This window comes from Melanaphis sacchari, unplaced genomic scaffold (assembly GCF_002803265.2).
Source record: "Melanaphis sacchari strain LSU unplaced genomic scaffold, SCAv2.0 Contig9_pilon_pilon, whole genome shotgun sequence".
Classification (NCBI taxonomy): Eukaryota; Metazoa; Arthropoda; class Insecta; order Hemiptera; family Aphididae; genus Melanaphis; species Melanaphis sacchari.
Window position 1 is genome coordinate 1,399,166 of NW_020271711.1, and position 16,664 is coordinate 1,415,829.

General features: G+C 25.0%; 2 protein-coding genes across 3 annotated transcripts; both read right to left on the reverse strand.

Annotated features, from left to right (window-relative positions):
* Positions 1-3,410, reverse strand: LOC112603189. Its single transcript, XM_025351662.1, has 3 exons — positions 3,198-3,410; positions 305-645; positions 1-129 (listed from the first exon to the last, which is right to left on the reverse strand). The coding sequence occupies exons 1-3, from the start codon at positions 3,252-3,254 to the stop codon at positions 87-89; spliced, it is 441 nt and encodes a 146-aa protein (XP_025207447.1). The 5' UTR covers positions 3,255-3,410; the 3' UTR covers positions 1-86.
* A 4,073-nt stretch (positions 3,411-7,483) lies between these two features.
* Positions 7,484-16,265, reverse strand: LOC112603190 (protein diaphanous). 2 transcript variants are annotated; one of them, XM_025351663.1, is made up of 18 exons: positions 15,692-16,265; positions 15,372-15,444; positions 14,912-15,154; positions 14,680-14,781; positions 14,403-14,602; positions 12,979-13,297; positions 12,668-12,778; positions 12,355-12,590; positions 11,642-11,772; positions 11,415-11,563; positions 10,637-10,966; positions 10,329-10,471; positions 9,959-10,226; positions 9,613-9,852; positions 8,943-9,203; positions 8,397-8,561; positions 7,803-8,046; positions 7,484-7,685 (listed from the first exon to the last, which is right to left on the reverse strand). In XM_025351663.1, exons 2-18 carry the CDS (start codon positions 15,408-15,410, stop codon positions 7,597-7,599), a joined length of 3,270 nt encoding a protein of 1,089 aa, XP_025207448.1. In that variant the 5' UTR covers positions 15,411-15,444; positions 15,692-16,265; the 3' UTR covers positions 7,484-7,596. The 2 variants fall into 2 exon arrangements, with proteins under 2 accessions (XP_025207448.1, XP_025207449.1); XM_025351664.1 differs by lacking the exon at positions 15,692-16,265 and adding an exon at positions 15,514-15,633.
* Positions 16,266-16,664: the final 399 nt, after the last annotated feature.

The window sequence follows — 16,664 nt, forward strand, 5'->3', positions numbered from 1 at the left end:
TATAAGAAAATAGTATTTATTATTAAGTTGTGATTCGATTTTCTGCTGAATATTTTCATAAATTTTAAATGCACCTCTATATGCTTTTAAACGTATACAACTCTCACATTGTTAAATCCAGGAATTAATCTGCGAACAAATTTTTTTAAATAACTATAAAATAAATTAATTTTTGCAGTTGGTAATTACTAATTAAGTGAATGAAAACAATAATAATTTAATAAAAATATTTAGTAAATAATACCATTTTAAGATGTTAGTAGTATTTGAAACTTATTGTAATTGAATATAATTTTATACATACCTATTCATACGTTCAAGAAACTTCCATTGATTTTTCATAATATTAGGAAAATTAAAATGCGATGAACTCGTATGCTCAATAGGAATCTCATACTCAATTTCACTGTTCATTGTTTTATAATTTCCATTTTTTTTTTGATTTGTAGATAAATTGTTAGTATTTTTGTTAGAATTTTGATATTTAATTATTGGCTGTGGCTCATTTGCTTTGAATACAGTTTCCCCATCACTTGACACTGATTGGGTGAGTACGTTATCTTCGGTAATTACAGATCCTGTATCGTGGTTGAACTCGAACGGCAAATCTGAATCTGGCATTACTGCGGCAGTCGATGTAAAAACCTACACATATATAACAAATTAATAATTTTTAGTGTGAATTTGCATTTTATACAAAGGAGTTATATTCATTATTTAGATTGAATTCAAATCATTAAATTAATATTTTTTTTAAACTAATAAATTCATAACTTAAGGTATAACTTTATTATAATACGATTTATACCGTCTGAGTGAGTCTGTCCAACCTATGATCCAGTTATTATATAGTATAGTACATATAATTATCTAAAGTCAAGTGTCTATATAAAATCAAAGCGTAATTTCTACCTGACTTTTAAACCAAGAAACAAAGATATCATTTTTTTAACATTATGATTGAATATTATTTTTCTGTATGATTTTATATAATTACTAATTAGTAATTACTTAGTAAGTCTAATTGGCATGACCTCCTCTCTCACTATGTTATAAAATAAAACAGATAAAAACTGTATACTTATTTTTTGCAGTTACTGTTATAATAACTATTTTGAAGGAAATAACCATTATCTATAACCACTTAACACTTACCGAGCACTTGTCATTCAATAACCACAAAAAATGAACTTATTATTTAGGAAAAGCCAATCACTGCGGCTAAATCAGTTATTATAAACATAAAAAATATTCTTTCATAATACGAGTAAGTACTTTGAGTATAAAATATTATTATAGGTACTATATTTAAAAAATAGTTGATTAGTACCTAGTCATTAGTTACACTTTACACTTCCATACAAAGGGTACACATTACTTACTAATAAATAATAATGTATTGTTTCCAAATCGAACGTGGTAGATTAATTTAGTATATTATATAATTAATAGGTAATATTCTTGATCTTAATAAAATTTCTTGATTGAATTTATTTTTAAGCCAGTTAAACAATGTTGTTTTTATTTTTACTACCTACATGGTTAATTCCACAAAATATTTGAGATAAAAAATTCGTCATCAAGAACCATATTTTCTTTATTGAACATTTAAATGAAATTGAACTTAAAAATAAAACCAAAAAAACTAAGTACAAGTATGATCCAATGTTTAATTTAACTGAATCATTTAAGAAATGATCTATGGCGGAAATTATTATTATTCGCCAATATTTCTTTACAAAGACTACCGAACAAACATCTAAACATTTTTTAGTAAAATTAACAAATTAAATAATTCTCAATGAATCAGTTTAAAAATATATCATTTAATATCAACTCTCTATTAGCATGAACAATTTAGAACAGTTAAATATTTAAAAATATAATTTTGGAACTGGACAAGAACGAAGTGACCTCTGTTGAAAAAAGTAATTAATTTAACAGCCAATCCCGAGTAAAAATTAAATTAAATTTACATAAAATTAGACCTTGCTTTGAGCCTTAGAATATTGTAAAAGAAAATAAAAATAAATTCAACCAACTCGAAAAATTGTTAGGTGCAAAATTCAAAATTTACTTTAAACTATTTTTGAAAAAAAGAAAGTAGATGTATAAAGATCTATTAAAACCAAAAGAACTTTTTTTGTATACAAAACTCTATTTTCCTACGATCTACGATATTTATTATTTGAATATATTAAACAAATTTCAATTGTTCATTATAACATTATTAATGCGTGTAAATATTTAAATTCATATTAGTTAAAAAGGTACATGAATTCATTATTAAAAAGAGGAGAGTAAGTAGGTAACTGTTCTGCTGTATAATAGCAATTTAATATAGATACTTAATTTATCATTAATAGGTTACTGTAATGAATGTGTTAAATAAGACTTCAATAATTATAAGTCATTACTCATTACTTTTGAGACATGCGAATTCGATATGCTGAATATTTATTTATGTCACACTTGTGTAAGATATCGACAACACATTTTACTTACAAGAACTAACATTTTTTGTATGATTTTTTAAGAAAAATTTCATAATGACTGGTAGTTGTGGTTCCTACATAAATATTATAATTTCTGCAAGTACTATATTTATATGTATTCAAAATATAACTGTAAAATCTGTAAGGTAAAATAAATAATTATATTAAAATTTAATTATTTTTAATTATAAATATTAATTTTTTAAATGCAACACTGCAATTTATTTTACAAGTTTTTACTACATTATCTGTATTTGTTATAACTATAAATATTCGAAAAATAGTTTTATTTATATAAACTATGTAATACAATACATGTCACAATGATGACAGGTAAGTAGGTACTTAAAATTTGTGATCTGCTGTAGCATATTTATTAAAAATTTCCTTGCTGATAATTATAATAAATATAGCTATTAGATATCATATCTTATTAAACAATAAGGTAATAACTACGATGGCTAAATTTTTAAAACTGTATTATGTTAATATAATTTAATGTAGCCATCAGTCAAATTGTTCGACGATAATGTGCCGATAAAATGTATGACTTTTAATTATTTTATACGAATAATTATTCAGCATGACTTAAAAATTATTAAAAAAAATACTATGAAATGGTTATCTAAATCTAAATTTGGATGGTAGTTGTCAATCCTAACTTCCCTCTCCTATGTAAATTATTTATTATTATTTACTTACAAATAAATGTAGCAAAATACAACTGAACAACGCAGCTATCGATGTAATCGTCGTCATCGTGTGTGAATAATGATACGAGTATTAATAATTATTATTATGTATAAAATAATTTATGAATTTTATGTGGGCAGTTGACACTAGCTATTGCAACATGTAAGTACTTTTACAGCAACTTTATTATGTGCGCCTCTCGCGTAGAATGATATCATTGTGTGATATCAGACTTTAATCGTTTTAACGTGGCAATTGGATTTAATTTGTTCCTAATACTCAAACAGAAAATAAACAAAAGGTAAATAAAAATTGTTAGTAAGTAAACATAAAATTGTAATATTCAATTGCAGATAACTAGCAAGTATCCAAGTATACATACAAATATATCAATACGTATTATATTATGTGAACGTCAATAATGTATGTACTTATTTGATAATTTCAATAACGCATATTATATCGTTCGGCTATATGTTATTCGGCTCTTTTTAATTATATACGAACGACCTGCATTATAGCTATGTTTAGGTTTATTTGTAAGTAAATATAAATTCGTGTAATGTTTACCTCATCAAATTAGATACCCACTGTGACAATAAGGTATGTTTTTCCATTACATTTTGTATGAAAAAAACTATTGTTGGCTAACATAACATGTTTATAGAATTGGCATAGGTACATTATGAGCAATAATTATTAATTGCATGTGTAATGTATTATGCAATTAATGTACTTATGTGTGTTAGATTCTGAACAGAACGATTTTATCATAATGTACAATTAGTACAAATATATTATTTAATTATTTGTGGATGAGAATACGATAAGTTGTCGATAAAATGCTTGGACTTTAAAAATTGGGAGAAGTTTTGGATATCAAATTGGGTCTACTTTATGTTTTGAAGAGATCAAAATTTAAATTTCCCAATGTCTACTTAATATGTTTATAATCGGGAAAAACAAAATATTTTTGAAAAAAAGATGGGAATTTTTACGCAAATCCAATTTTTGACAAAATTAATTAAATTTTTTTGATGTAACTTGAAAACGAATAACCATATAAATACTTGAAACTATTCCAAATGTTAAATGTTTGTATTATTGGTTTTTATTTACGATAATATTTTCAAAAAATTTCAACTATTTTTGAACTATTTATAGACATATATATATATTTTTTTTTATAAACGCCGATTTATTTTTATTTTCTGGGTAGAAATGCTTGAACATTTTAATACGAAACTCTTCATACATTACTAATTTCTCAATTAAGATTATCGAAAATTTGTAGTAACTAAATTTTTTACGAGCATTCAAAGTTATATATTAACGAATTATGTTTTGGTGAAAAACTCTTGCATATATTTTTTTTTTTAATTTAAGATTTGAAACTTTTATACTTACTAATAATTAAATTATTTAAGGTGAGGATTTTTTTTTCTATAAATTTCGATAAAAAATTAAATAATTTACTGGTACAAAATTCTAGAAAATTTAATACGAAATCCTACAAAAATTATTCTCATAGTTGTATAAAATACATAGTTACAATTTTGTTTTTTTGTGCATTTAAAAATAGAATTTTGATAAATCTCAAAAAGTTTCAATTTATTTCATAATTAAAAATGTATAAACACTTTTTTTTTTATATCTAAATTTTCAAACAAAATTCTTCATAAGTACTTAATGTTAAAACCATAAAATCTAAAAAAATATACTAAGATATTTTATTTCTTATAGAAATTATTAAAATGAATTGATTTAATTTAAATTTTGTATAACACCAATCACCTTAAGAGTTTTTAAAATTTTTTTTTTATGTATTAATTTTGTTAATAATTAGATTTTTAAAAATGTTAATTAATGGAATTCAATTAAAAATATTGGAAAATACATAATTCAAATACAAAGCTACATTTCACAATTACTAAAAAAAAAAATGCTTTTTCCTACAAATTCACAGCCCTAATTAATTATGAATCTTACAATACAGAATAAAATTGTCGATATATATTAAAATGTTAAATATTTATACTTACTATGAATTTTTTTCTGCTGTTATATGGTATTTACAGAATGTTGTCATTAAACTTTAAACTTAAAGTTGACATGGTATGGTATAAATAAAATTTATATTATTAAAATAATTTAATAAATGCAATATATTATAAAATTATTTTATCAACTTATTATAATACTAAAAGTAAAATAAATGACTTAAATGATTACATAAAAAAAAAAAAACATATCACTTGAAACTCTATTTCTAACTATCTATTTCATCTTAGAATAGTTTTCCGTACACAATACATCACAGATTTATTCTAATTTAACACATCTAATATAGTTTACAGTAGAGTGGTACCCATTTATTTACCTTTCTTTTCTTTGCCTTTGAATTAAATGAAAACAATATTGTAATATTCTGATACAAGTTGACAATACTCTATAGATATACGTTTATTTTTAAAGGATAGAATATTTAGTGTATAGCTTTATGTCAATATCACTATTTGATGATTATGTAGTATAAAATATTTTTTTTGCCCGATAATCAGACATTTTGTCTATTAGGAAAGGTTAATTAGGCCTTTAAACGACTTAGAAATGGTAAACATAATACAAAATTAATTAACAGGATTTTATCTGTGAATATCACAAAACCTTGTAACATATCATTAGTAAATATTATTACCTATTATTGAAAGTAATTTACTAAATGATCAATTAATCAGCAAAGATGTTTTTGGCAGTACTAAACTGCAGTAAATAATATTATCAAGACATTACATATAATATTTTTGGGCCAATGTTAAGTATTACAATGATAGACTTATGTGTATTGTGTGTTCTGTCTTTCACAATTTCACTTTTTTATCGTTATATTATTTTAATACCATCTAAATAGTATTTAGATTTTTATTACCAAAATAACTTTGATACAAATTAATCAATTAAAGCATGTAAAAGCATATGATTATGTGTAAATTACTAATTTAAATTTTAAATACAAATCTTTTTCATTTATATAAATATATTAATTTTAATTATATTTTCGATGTACATTTGTTTACAGATATGTAATAAACTGATAGTTACAATATTTCTTAACTACTATGTATACTCAAATAATATAAAATGTTTAACCATTAACATTTTTACAAACACATTTAACAGTTGCATTGATACTCTAATGTTATTATACAAAAAGTCTAAAATCAAAATATAAGCATTAGAGATTTTAAATTTTTTGATTTTGACATCTGATGACACTTGCATTAAAAAATAAAAACATTCAGGGTATAAGAATAAAAATATTAAAACCATAAGCATTAAGAAATAACAGAACTTTTATACAATTCAACAGTTTTTTTTTTTCTATAATTATTTCTATTTATTTGTAAATAAATTACATTAAAGGTATTAAAAAAAAGTTATATAATTTGCATACTTAATAAAAATATTTTTAGTTTATTTAATCAATATAAATGAGCAACAATACACGGGACAGTCTCATTATTTTTTCAACGTTAATTCAATATTTTATTATAATTTTTAATTATCTAAAAAAAATTGTTACATCAAATTGTTAATTCATACTAATTTATCTAAAATGTCATAAGTATCACAGGTTTGAAAAATAATTTGATTTTTTATCAGTATCATAAAGTATATAAAATGTCATTAAAATATGATCTTATTATTATACAGCTTGTTAATCAACTGTTTATTTATATTATGTATATATAAATATAATAATTATATAAAAAATGCTTAATGATCAACTACAATAGTAGAAGAGGCACTTAAAAATAATGCATTATACATATTAAATATAATATCCTTAATTTTTAAACAAAAATAAAATTTTTAAGATTCAACGGTAAAACAGGTAGTATAAATTAAAATTTTACCAAAATAATAAAATGTAGATAATAAATTATTTTTGAATTTAATCAATCTAATATACAGTTAAAATACAATCAACTTGAGTTATAAATCTTGTTTTACTACTCATTTAGTAAGAATGACTTGAGTGAATAATAAAAACTTTAAGTTCTGCTAACCAATATTTTTTATTTAAAAATAGGATATTATTAACACAATTAAGTTCCTTTAGGCTATAATATTATTTAAAGTTAACAAATTTGTAGATAGATTATGTACAAATTGTTCATACTCATTATGCCTCTTTTACTACTAATAAATTATTACATATATTATTAATACATACTTTTTAAAGTTATTTCAAAATAATCAATTTATCATTCATAAAATTTCGTTGATGAAAATAGTAAATATATAATTTGAATTAATATAAAATACAGTTGAATAGTTCATAATTGAAGAAAAAATTATAAAATTTGCACCAAATTTCATCAATAAACAGTGGTAATGATCATTGTTAATGCTGAACTCGTGTAGTTGGTAAATCTCGCTCACTAAAAGCTGTCCTTGATCGACTGCGATATAATAATGGAGCTCTTTTATCATCTAAAATATAATAAATAAGCATAAGGTATAAAGATATGCAATGAGTAATAATTATAATTATGTATGATAATTTATTTAATATTTATGGTCAAAAATGAATTAAAAAATATATATTACCTCCAGTATTTGTGCCACCTTGTCTTCGACGTCTTTGATCTCGACTAAATGCAGATCCTGTTTGCAATGCTTCAAACAAACTGTCCATTACACCTTCTTGTGTATGATCTGCATTCATATCAATTAGTGCTTTTTTACGTGCTGCTCGTTCTTTCTTTTCTTTCTCCGCTTTATCACGAGCATCTCGAGCACGACGACTTTTTTCTTCTGCTTCTCTTTGTTTATGATTTTCTCTTTGAGCTTCCTAAAATTCATAATATTATTTTCTATCATTACACTTTGATAAAAAAATTTTTGTGATTAATATGAAATTCATTTAAATATCATAAGGTTGGATACAGGTTATAATTACTGATTTGATCAATGAACATGCACATAAATGATATAATATTAAAATAAAAAAACAATATCAAGTGTATGAATAAAGTTGATTTCACTATTATATGTAAATAAATGTTAATAATTAGTAATAAAAATAATAATGTCCATTGTTGAATAGTATACTGTTTAAATGTCATGCTTATTCGTGAGATATTGAGATACAGATTTTGTGTATTTTAATTTATTAAAAGTAATTATACAGATTGTACTTACATAGAAACTGTCTTTAAATGCTTTAAGATCAGTGAAAAATTCTTCTAAGGTATATTTTGACTTGTCAAATACATAATACTCAGCTAAATCATCATATAAAGCTTCCATTTTCTTACACATATTTTGTAACAATTCAAATTGTGACTTGGCTTCTTTTGCAAATGGCTATTAATGTATTAAAATTTTTAAACAACTATTATTACAATGTTAATATTATTTAAATATTTTAATCAAAGGATTAAATTATGAAAAACATCAACATGCATTATCTTCACTGCAATAAGTGGAACATATAAAAATACAAGGTCGTGGAGATTTGTTGTAAATTATTTTAGAGCTATATAAAAATGTAATGCAATATTTTTCAGATTATTTGTTACTTTTGTAACTTTTATGCATAGCATAAATTGTTTTGATAGCTATTTTTTTCTTACAACTTTAAAAACGAGAATAGTTTTGAATCTAACATTTGTGTAATAAATGATTAAGGTCTGAAATAATTTATGATAAATACATGTTTACTATAGATTTGTATGAAATACTTACAGTCATAACTTCTGAAAATAAATCATCTTCGCCACATTGTTGTTTATTACAATTGTTAGTAAGGTCTACATCGAGGTTACGTAAACTTGTATCCATAATGCGTAATGTTTTTTGTATAACGTCAATTGATACTCTCGCAGCTCTATCACAGTGTGTTAGCTCGTCACCAAATGTTATTAAATCTGGATAGTTTTTTTCAACTATATCGACAAGATAATGAAGAAGAGTTGACTTATTTTCTACATCTTTTATTGAAGTGAGCTGTTAAAGTAAGAGAAACAAATTAAATGTTATAAAATATCCATAAATTATTCATTTATTTAAGACGTTCACTAAAGTTGACGACCACGCAATGTCATACATTGTAAGTAATCCCAGTCAATATGACTATGCATCGTTATCATAAACATACGGGTTTTCTGATTATGAATAAAATATTCAGCTACTACTAAACAATTTAAGTTAATTTTGTGGCTACTCAGTACAGATTTATTAATAATGATTAATACAATAGTATGCAGTTTATTTTTTTATTTTCTAACGCAGAAAAATATTTATCTTCCTAATTAATAAACTGGATTATCCACTGTGGTGAGCAGTGAACAAACGATGAGAATTAAAGAGAGCTGAACTTGTTAATAAGTATACTCACTGTAATAATAACACTTACTTTTGGCAAAAAACTTATTTCAAAACCATAAGCTTGTCCATTTCGAGAACCACTATTCATATAGTTTCCCAATAATAATACAAGCTCCAACATTTTGTTAAATTTAACTCCACTTTTAACTTCTTCACACGCTGCTGTACCTGCCACAATAGCTGGCTTAATATCTTGTACCATCTCAGGATGATGTTGTCGATAACTTAAAGATTTTAGCCTAGGTAGCAGTCTTTTAATTTCTCCCATCTATGTAACATGATATTGTTTATAAGAATTACAATAGTTATTAAAATCAACATTTTAGACTATACAATTTCTGATGACAAATTAATTTAATTTTCAAAATACTTACAGTTACAGCAAATTGTTCTGCTTCTACAAGATCTTCATAAGGACAATCTAAATCTCTTAGTTTTTTTAATTGATCTGGAGGTGGTAAGTAGTTAATTAGTTGATCCAGTACATTGCCTTTTAGAATTACATCATCACATTTGAGAACACCACGTTTTACATCAGCATAACTCAAATGTTTTAATGAACCACCCAGTAAAATACATAGATTTTGTGCAGCTTTTGGATCTAATACTTTTAAACATCTTACTTTCTTTAGGGTCATAGTCCTAATAGTATAATAAAAAATATATTATTATCACAAGGTTTTTGATAACTAAAAATTTTCTAAATTTTAATTCAATAAAAAAAATTATAAACTATTATTATACTTGTCAGTAGAATCTTCTGGTTTTTTCCGAGCTGGTTTTGATGAAAACTTTTCTGATAATCCTTGTAATATATCATTGGATGCTAAAGTTTCTTCTTGAACACGCGCCCAAAAACATTTGTCAGATACTTTTTGAGGTATTATCTAAAATAGTATTAACAAGGAAAGTTACTGAATATTTTATCGATCAATAAAATTAACTACTTAATAATATATTATAAAATATTTGATATCCAATTTTATATAATAAATGTATGTTACTATCTCTTTAATTATTAAAATTTATATATGTTGATCATATTTACTTACACTCTTCCAATTCGCTCGTTTAATGCCTTCTACATGCCATTGTTTCTTAGGTTTAAGGCCTGGAGGAAGTTGATTTCCTAAATTACCGAGTGGAGGCGGTGGACGAGGTATTCCACTTCCTGCTAAACCTGAAAATGGTGGTGGTGGTGGTGGTGGAGGACCACCTCCAGGCATAGGTGGTGGTGGTGGCGGAGGAGGACCAACAGAACCAGGCATTGGAGGAGGTGGAAAGTTACCACCAATGAACATAGGTGGTGGCGGAGGAGGTGGTGGTGGAGGAGGTCCGCTAGTATTTCCATCTTGCTTTTTATTTAATCCCAATTTTCCATTCTAAATTATAAAACATATTAATGTTAATAATGTATGGTTGATAAAAAAAGAAATATATATATTAAACATAAACAAATTTGTGAAAATGTGTGTTGATAACTGTAAGTTATAAAAGTATAAATTGTTAAACATATATAGAATTAATTTTATTAATATCTTCCTTCTTTAAGTATGTTTATGGCATTTGATATGCTAATAAAATCCATACATTTATAATGTTAAATAAAGATATAAATAAGATTTTATATACAATTTGTAAATGAATACTAAAGAATAATTATTACTGAAACCAAAGAAATATTATCAAAATATTTTTATCTTGCTAATTTGATTTAATTTTCAGTATAAAGCCATAAATATATAACACATTTTCTTTCTAATATCACACTTGCCTTACCAGAATATGTTATTCTGTTTTTTTTTTACTAAATATTACAATAAAACTTACATTTTCCAACGATGAGTTTGACATAAGCTCTTTTATCGTTGTTTCAGCTTGAATTAATTTGGCCTCTGCTTCCTGGCGAGTAGCAACAGCATGTTCTAATTTATCTTTAAGCTCTTCAACTCTTCTATCTTCTTCAGCTTTAGATTTCTCTGTAGTCAATAAATAATTAAAATTAATTCAAGAGTTACTATTAGGTATAAAACAGTTCAACAAAACTAATCATTTACCAACAACAGTATCAATTAATGGTTGTACATCTAATTGAAAACGCTTAGTAGCATGGAAATCTGGATCACAGCCATTGCGGTGTAAAACGATTTGTGATACACATTCTTCAATAAGTTTGTAAAAAGCAGGCCTTTAATAAAAATAAACAATCAACTATAAATATTTTGTTTTGCCTTACTCTAGTAATAGCAAACAATAAATTAGAAAAATTTTTCAAATGGAAATGGTTAATAATATATTTTAATAATGCATTTATTTGAATTATATTATACATAAAATGAGTTCTTATTTCAGTTACTAAAATAATTTGTGCTAAACTTTTCTGTTAAGTACTACCATTTAATAAATATTTTTATTTTTTTTTTGTTTAAATCTCATGTAAATTTAAAAATGTAATTGTAATGTAACTTTAATTATTTTTTTTCAGAGAAAAATTATAAATATAATTTAAATTATGAAAATAATATTATTTAATTAAAATAATTTATTTTGAACAGTAAAAATACAGATATACAGATTCTAAACTAATTTCTAGAAAATTTTCAATTACCAACTAGAATGAGATTACATCTTTGAAAATACTATAAATAATAATAATGACCCAGTTAAATTAAATATTATTGTTGTTGCATAGCTCATCTTTTTTTTTTTTTTTTTTAACAAGAATAAAAATTTATTTTATGATTATTATTATTTCTGCTTAAAATGTTACCTGATAGAAACATCATCTTTGATAAATAGAAAATGTTGAAGTATAGATAAAAGATAAGGTTCAGCAGGTGTATCAGCCACAATGTTTTTAATGACATCAAAACAATCTCCTACATCATCAAAATCCATGCGTACATTATCAAATCTTTGAACTAATTCTTCATAATCATCTTCCTTATGTACATTAAATATGTTTAATTGTCTACTAAGATCTTCACTGCAATCTTTTTCTAAGCTCTGAAAATATTTATAGTATAAATAATTTGATACTTTAAATTAATTAATATTCAAATAAAAGTTAAATAAAAACTTACATCAATAACATCATACATGCCAGCTCGCATAATTTCATTTCTTAAATGACCACGAAATTCTAAATCTTCAGGTGTGGATACAATAGCATTAATAAACTGTAGGCAAGCTACCTAACAAAACATAATGAACTATATTAGTAATTGAATATGTACATCTTATGTAAAACTTTTTACTGTATAATTCAAAATATTAATTTTATTTATACTATTTGATAGTTATAAAAAAAATCAAAAATATAAATATTTATTCATAAATATAAAAAAATTGCTTTAAATACATTACTTACAAATGCTAAAATAAATTCACTTACTCTCAAAGCTTCATTTCCTATGCTTTTTAGACCCTGGACTATAGGTAAGAATCGACAACGATTTTCAATATCTGCACTCATAGTTATGGCTTCAAGAGCTTTCTCATGACCATTTGGAGGAATTAAGCTAACAGCTGCAAGAACTTTTACTGCCTCCAACATAACAGCAGGTTTATTGATATCTAGCGAACGAGCAATGACAGTCAGAGCTTCTTTGTGTCCAAACATTTGTTTTAAACCAACAGTACTATTCATGATTGCTTTCAAACATCTGATACACTCATACTGTATACGAGCAAACTGAGCATTTTTCCCATCACTAGGAAAAAAAATAATATTAATTGAAAATTTTTTAAAATATATTATATAGTAAATATTTATACAAACTATTGTTAAAAATAAGAAATAATACGAAGAATAAGTTTTAAAAATTTAATTTAGTCGTAGTACTGCCAAATTACAAAATATCTAATGTTATCAATGTACAATAAATCTATGTACAATTTCAAAAACAAATACTTTTTAGTTGATATTAATAACATACAAACGGAATTTAGAAAAAACCTGAAAGTTAAAAATAATAAATCTAAAATAATAATTTCCCTTATCATAGTTATTTAAGTCGTATACATTAATAGGAACATTGTGATACTTTAAATACAGCTAAAATATTAATACTTTTTTTCCAATGCAAGTAATTCAATTATCAAATACAAAAACTACATTAATTAACTAATTTTTATATTTATATAATGGTATCGTATATTCATACCATATGAAAGGATATCAAATTATTTTAATAAATACAGTATGCATCAAATTTTTGACACTTAGGGTTACAAAACTAGTCCCTCGAAAACTACTTTTTTTAAAAGCTGGAATAATAGTAACAAAATCTATAAATTGCCTAACCAGTTCTCGACTTTAACAATTATTACTGCAGGCCGATTAACTAAAGAAGATTAATACTATTCTATAAAATATCAATTTGTTCCTTTTATCAATTATTTAATAAATAAATTTTGATATTAAAGTTTTTTCTAGTAATTCAGAAACATTATATTTACATTCAGTGAAAGACAGCAAATTGTGATGTTTTTTTTATATTAATTTGTTATGTTATATATATAAATTATTTAAGAATTAAAAATAAATCAAATGTTTTAAAAATTCTAAGAAACATGAAAAATACATGGACTCCTCAAAAAATTACTACACACATATAAATTGTATATAGTTATTGTACTTCTACAGTTTGATCATTCAATACTTGGCTATACAAATATTTTTTTTCAAAAAATCATTGACATCAATATAAAATATTCAATGCCTACACCTATCTTAATTTAATCTATAATTGCTTTATTTAAGCTCCATAAATATATTATGATCAGTAGAAAGCTATAATATAAAATTGTACTTACTTGCGATAACATTCATTGAGCACAGATAATACTTGACGTAATCCTTCGGTACCAAATTCACTAACCCAGCTTAGTGGATGGTTAGTTAAAGCTATACGCAGAGATACTACACAGTTATATGTCTTATTGGCACTTAAATCTGGCTGTGAAAGATATTGGATATATTCTGTAGGTTTGTCACATGTTTTTTTATTTCCTTCCTATTATGATGGTAAAATATTAAAAATTTGTAATTCAAATAAATATTGACATAGTATTTTAATAAATTTTAACTTACACTATTTGATTTTTTATAATGCATCATTAACATTTTTTTTTTATTCACAACCGATTGGTCTCTTATTGGGGTTTTTTTCTCTTCTGTTAAATTCATATCATCCTAAAATATATATAAACTTAGATCAGTTTAATTAAATATTATTTATAATGTGAACATGCTTTTTTTTTAACAATTAAAATATTGCAAGAAATTATGTGTGTTAATAAATTAGAATGTATTTGCTTATTACCAGCATTTCTTCAAACTTATCATTGAGTGCTTCTACATCTAAATGTTCGACAAACATTTCACACTCATCTGCATCATTGTGACCGCCTGATGAAATATCGTTATCTGAGTTTATGCGTGGCAGAGAGCGGCTGCCAACACCATATGTACTTCCACTGCTGTAGATACCATTGCCACCGACACCACCAATGGGTGATGATGCCGCCGACCCATATTTTTTTGGTCGTCCGAACAATGTGTCCAGCTGTAAATGTATAGATAAAATTAATGCTTGCTAATAATAAGTAGGTAAAAAATAATATGAAATACCAATAAACACAAGGCAATTTTTATATCAAAATACAGTTTTTTTTAAAAAAAATTAAGAATTTGCTCCATAACTAAAAATATTTTTTATCATTAATGTAATAGAAAATAAATTATAGAAATATCAATTTACAAATATTATTAATAACACTCACAAAACCAGTGGTTGGCTTGGTTTTTTCTCCGCGAGACATGTTTATTCTGTTGAATATTTATTACTTTCAACATCTAAAACAGATAATAAAAACAAGCAGTTCATTAGAGTTATAGTAAAAATTAATTAATTCTATGACATACGAAGCAGGCCTGTATTCTAGCAAAAACTCTCAGTATTATCATTTAACGAAGCAACTGGGAAACATACAGTTACGTAGTAAACGTTGTTAAACGAAAATAACCGATAAAATCTCGATTGATTTCGTAAGTTCTAAATCATTTTAAAAGCGCGCACGTTAATTTTGCAAATGATATTTACTTAAAAACCTGTTGAATGTTACCACTATACATAATAATATGTATCAGCAAATGAAACAATGCAGTAATCGTCAGAGCGTAGTGAACGGTGGAATCTAGTGTGACAGCACCGAGTCGGACATTTCGACGCGTGTGTTTTACTCGCCAAATGACTTTTTGGTTTGTATGAAATGTATTCTAGAAAGGAATATCGTAGTAAAACACTTAAAACTAAGTTAAAAACAACAACAACGATACGAGCAATTAAAATAACTAGCGCGTTATCACTTATCTGCTTTTACCACAGTCTCGGTACGATAAGACATTCTTACAAAGATAAGATCTCCCACCATATACCCGTCGTTTGCGGTTTGTACAGCACGATCGAATAATGTTCGACGTATGCTATTCCATATTCCATCACTGTAACAATATTATTCGCTGCTGCTAACAGTGCCAACGTTTATTCGTCGGCTTGGATCCTAATAATTATTATTGTAATACCGCGAAATCGTCAAAACTATTGCTCATTTATTTATTTAATTTAATTTTTTTTTTACCATTAATAGGTATTATTATCATTCGACGATCTCGTAGGTGTGCGGAATTAACGGCCTTAATTAATAGTAAAAACACGCGAGCGCCACACTCGTGAGTCCTGACGTTACGCTACGTTCCGTTACGTACCTGTCTCACCCTACCTCCAATTCCAAACCGCCGTTTTCGTTCCGGCCGTTTGCGCAATACTTTATCATGTAACGAATGGGTATCTATATTATCATGTAAATAAAATTATATTACACTACTTGATTACAAGGCGTTAAGAAGAAAAAAAACAACACACAAATGCAGTTTACACTTTTAGAATGGACGTTAATACGTTATTATTATAATTTCCTGAAACGACATTTTTTATTTATTTTGTTTTTTTAAGGCTAGTTTGGTTTTGTGTTTCTCGATACTGCGTTGGGATAGTAATTTTATATCACTACAAC

Bases quoted from the DNA above. Each gene is read 5' to 3' on its own strand.
- LOC112603189 (XM_025351662.1), bottom strand. From the start codon at position 3,254: ATGACGACGATTACATCGATAGCTGCGTTGTTCAGTTGTATTTTGCTA. The intron at 646-3,197 runs GTAAGTAAATAA...ATATATGTGTAG, and splicing joins GTATTTTGCTACATTTATTT to GTTTTTACATCGACTGCCGC. The intron at 130-304 runs GTATGTATAAAA...ATTTGTTCGCAG, and splicing joins TTTCTTGAACGTATGAATAG to ATTAATTCCTGGATTTAACA.
- LOC112603190 (XM_025351663.1), bottom strand. From the start codon at position 15,410: ATGTCTCGCGGAGAAAAAACCAAGCCAACCACTGGTTTT. The intron at 10,967-11,414 runs GTAAGTTTTATT...TTTATAATTTAG, and splicing joins CAAACTCATCGTTGGAAAAT to AATGGAAAATTGGGATTAAA. The intron at 10,227-10,328 runs GTATAATAATAG...TTATACTATTAG, and splicing joins CCAGAAGATTCTACTGACAA to GACTATGACCCTAAAGAAAG.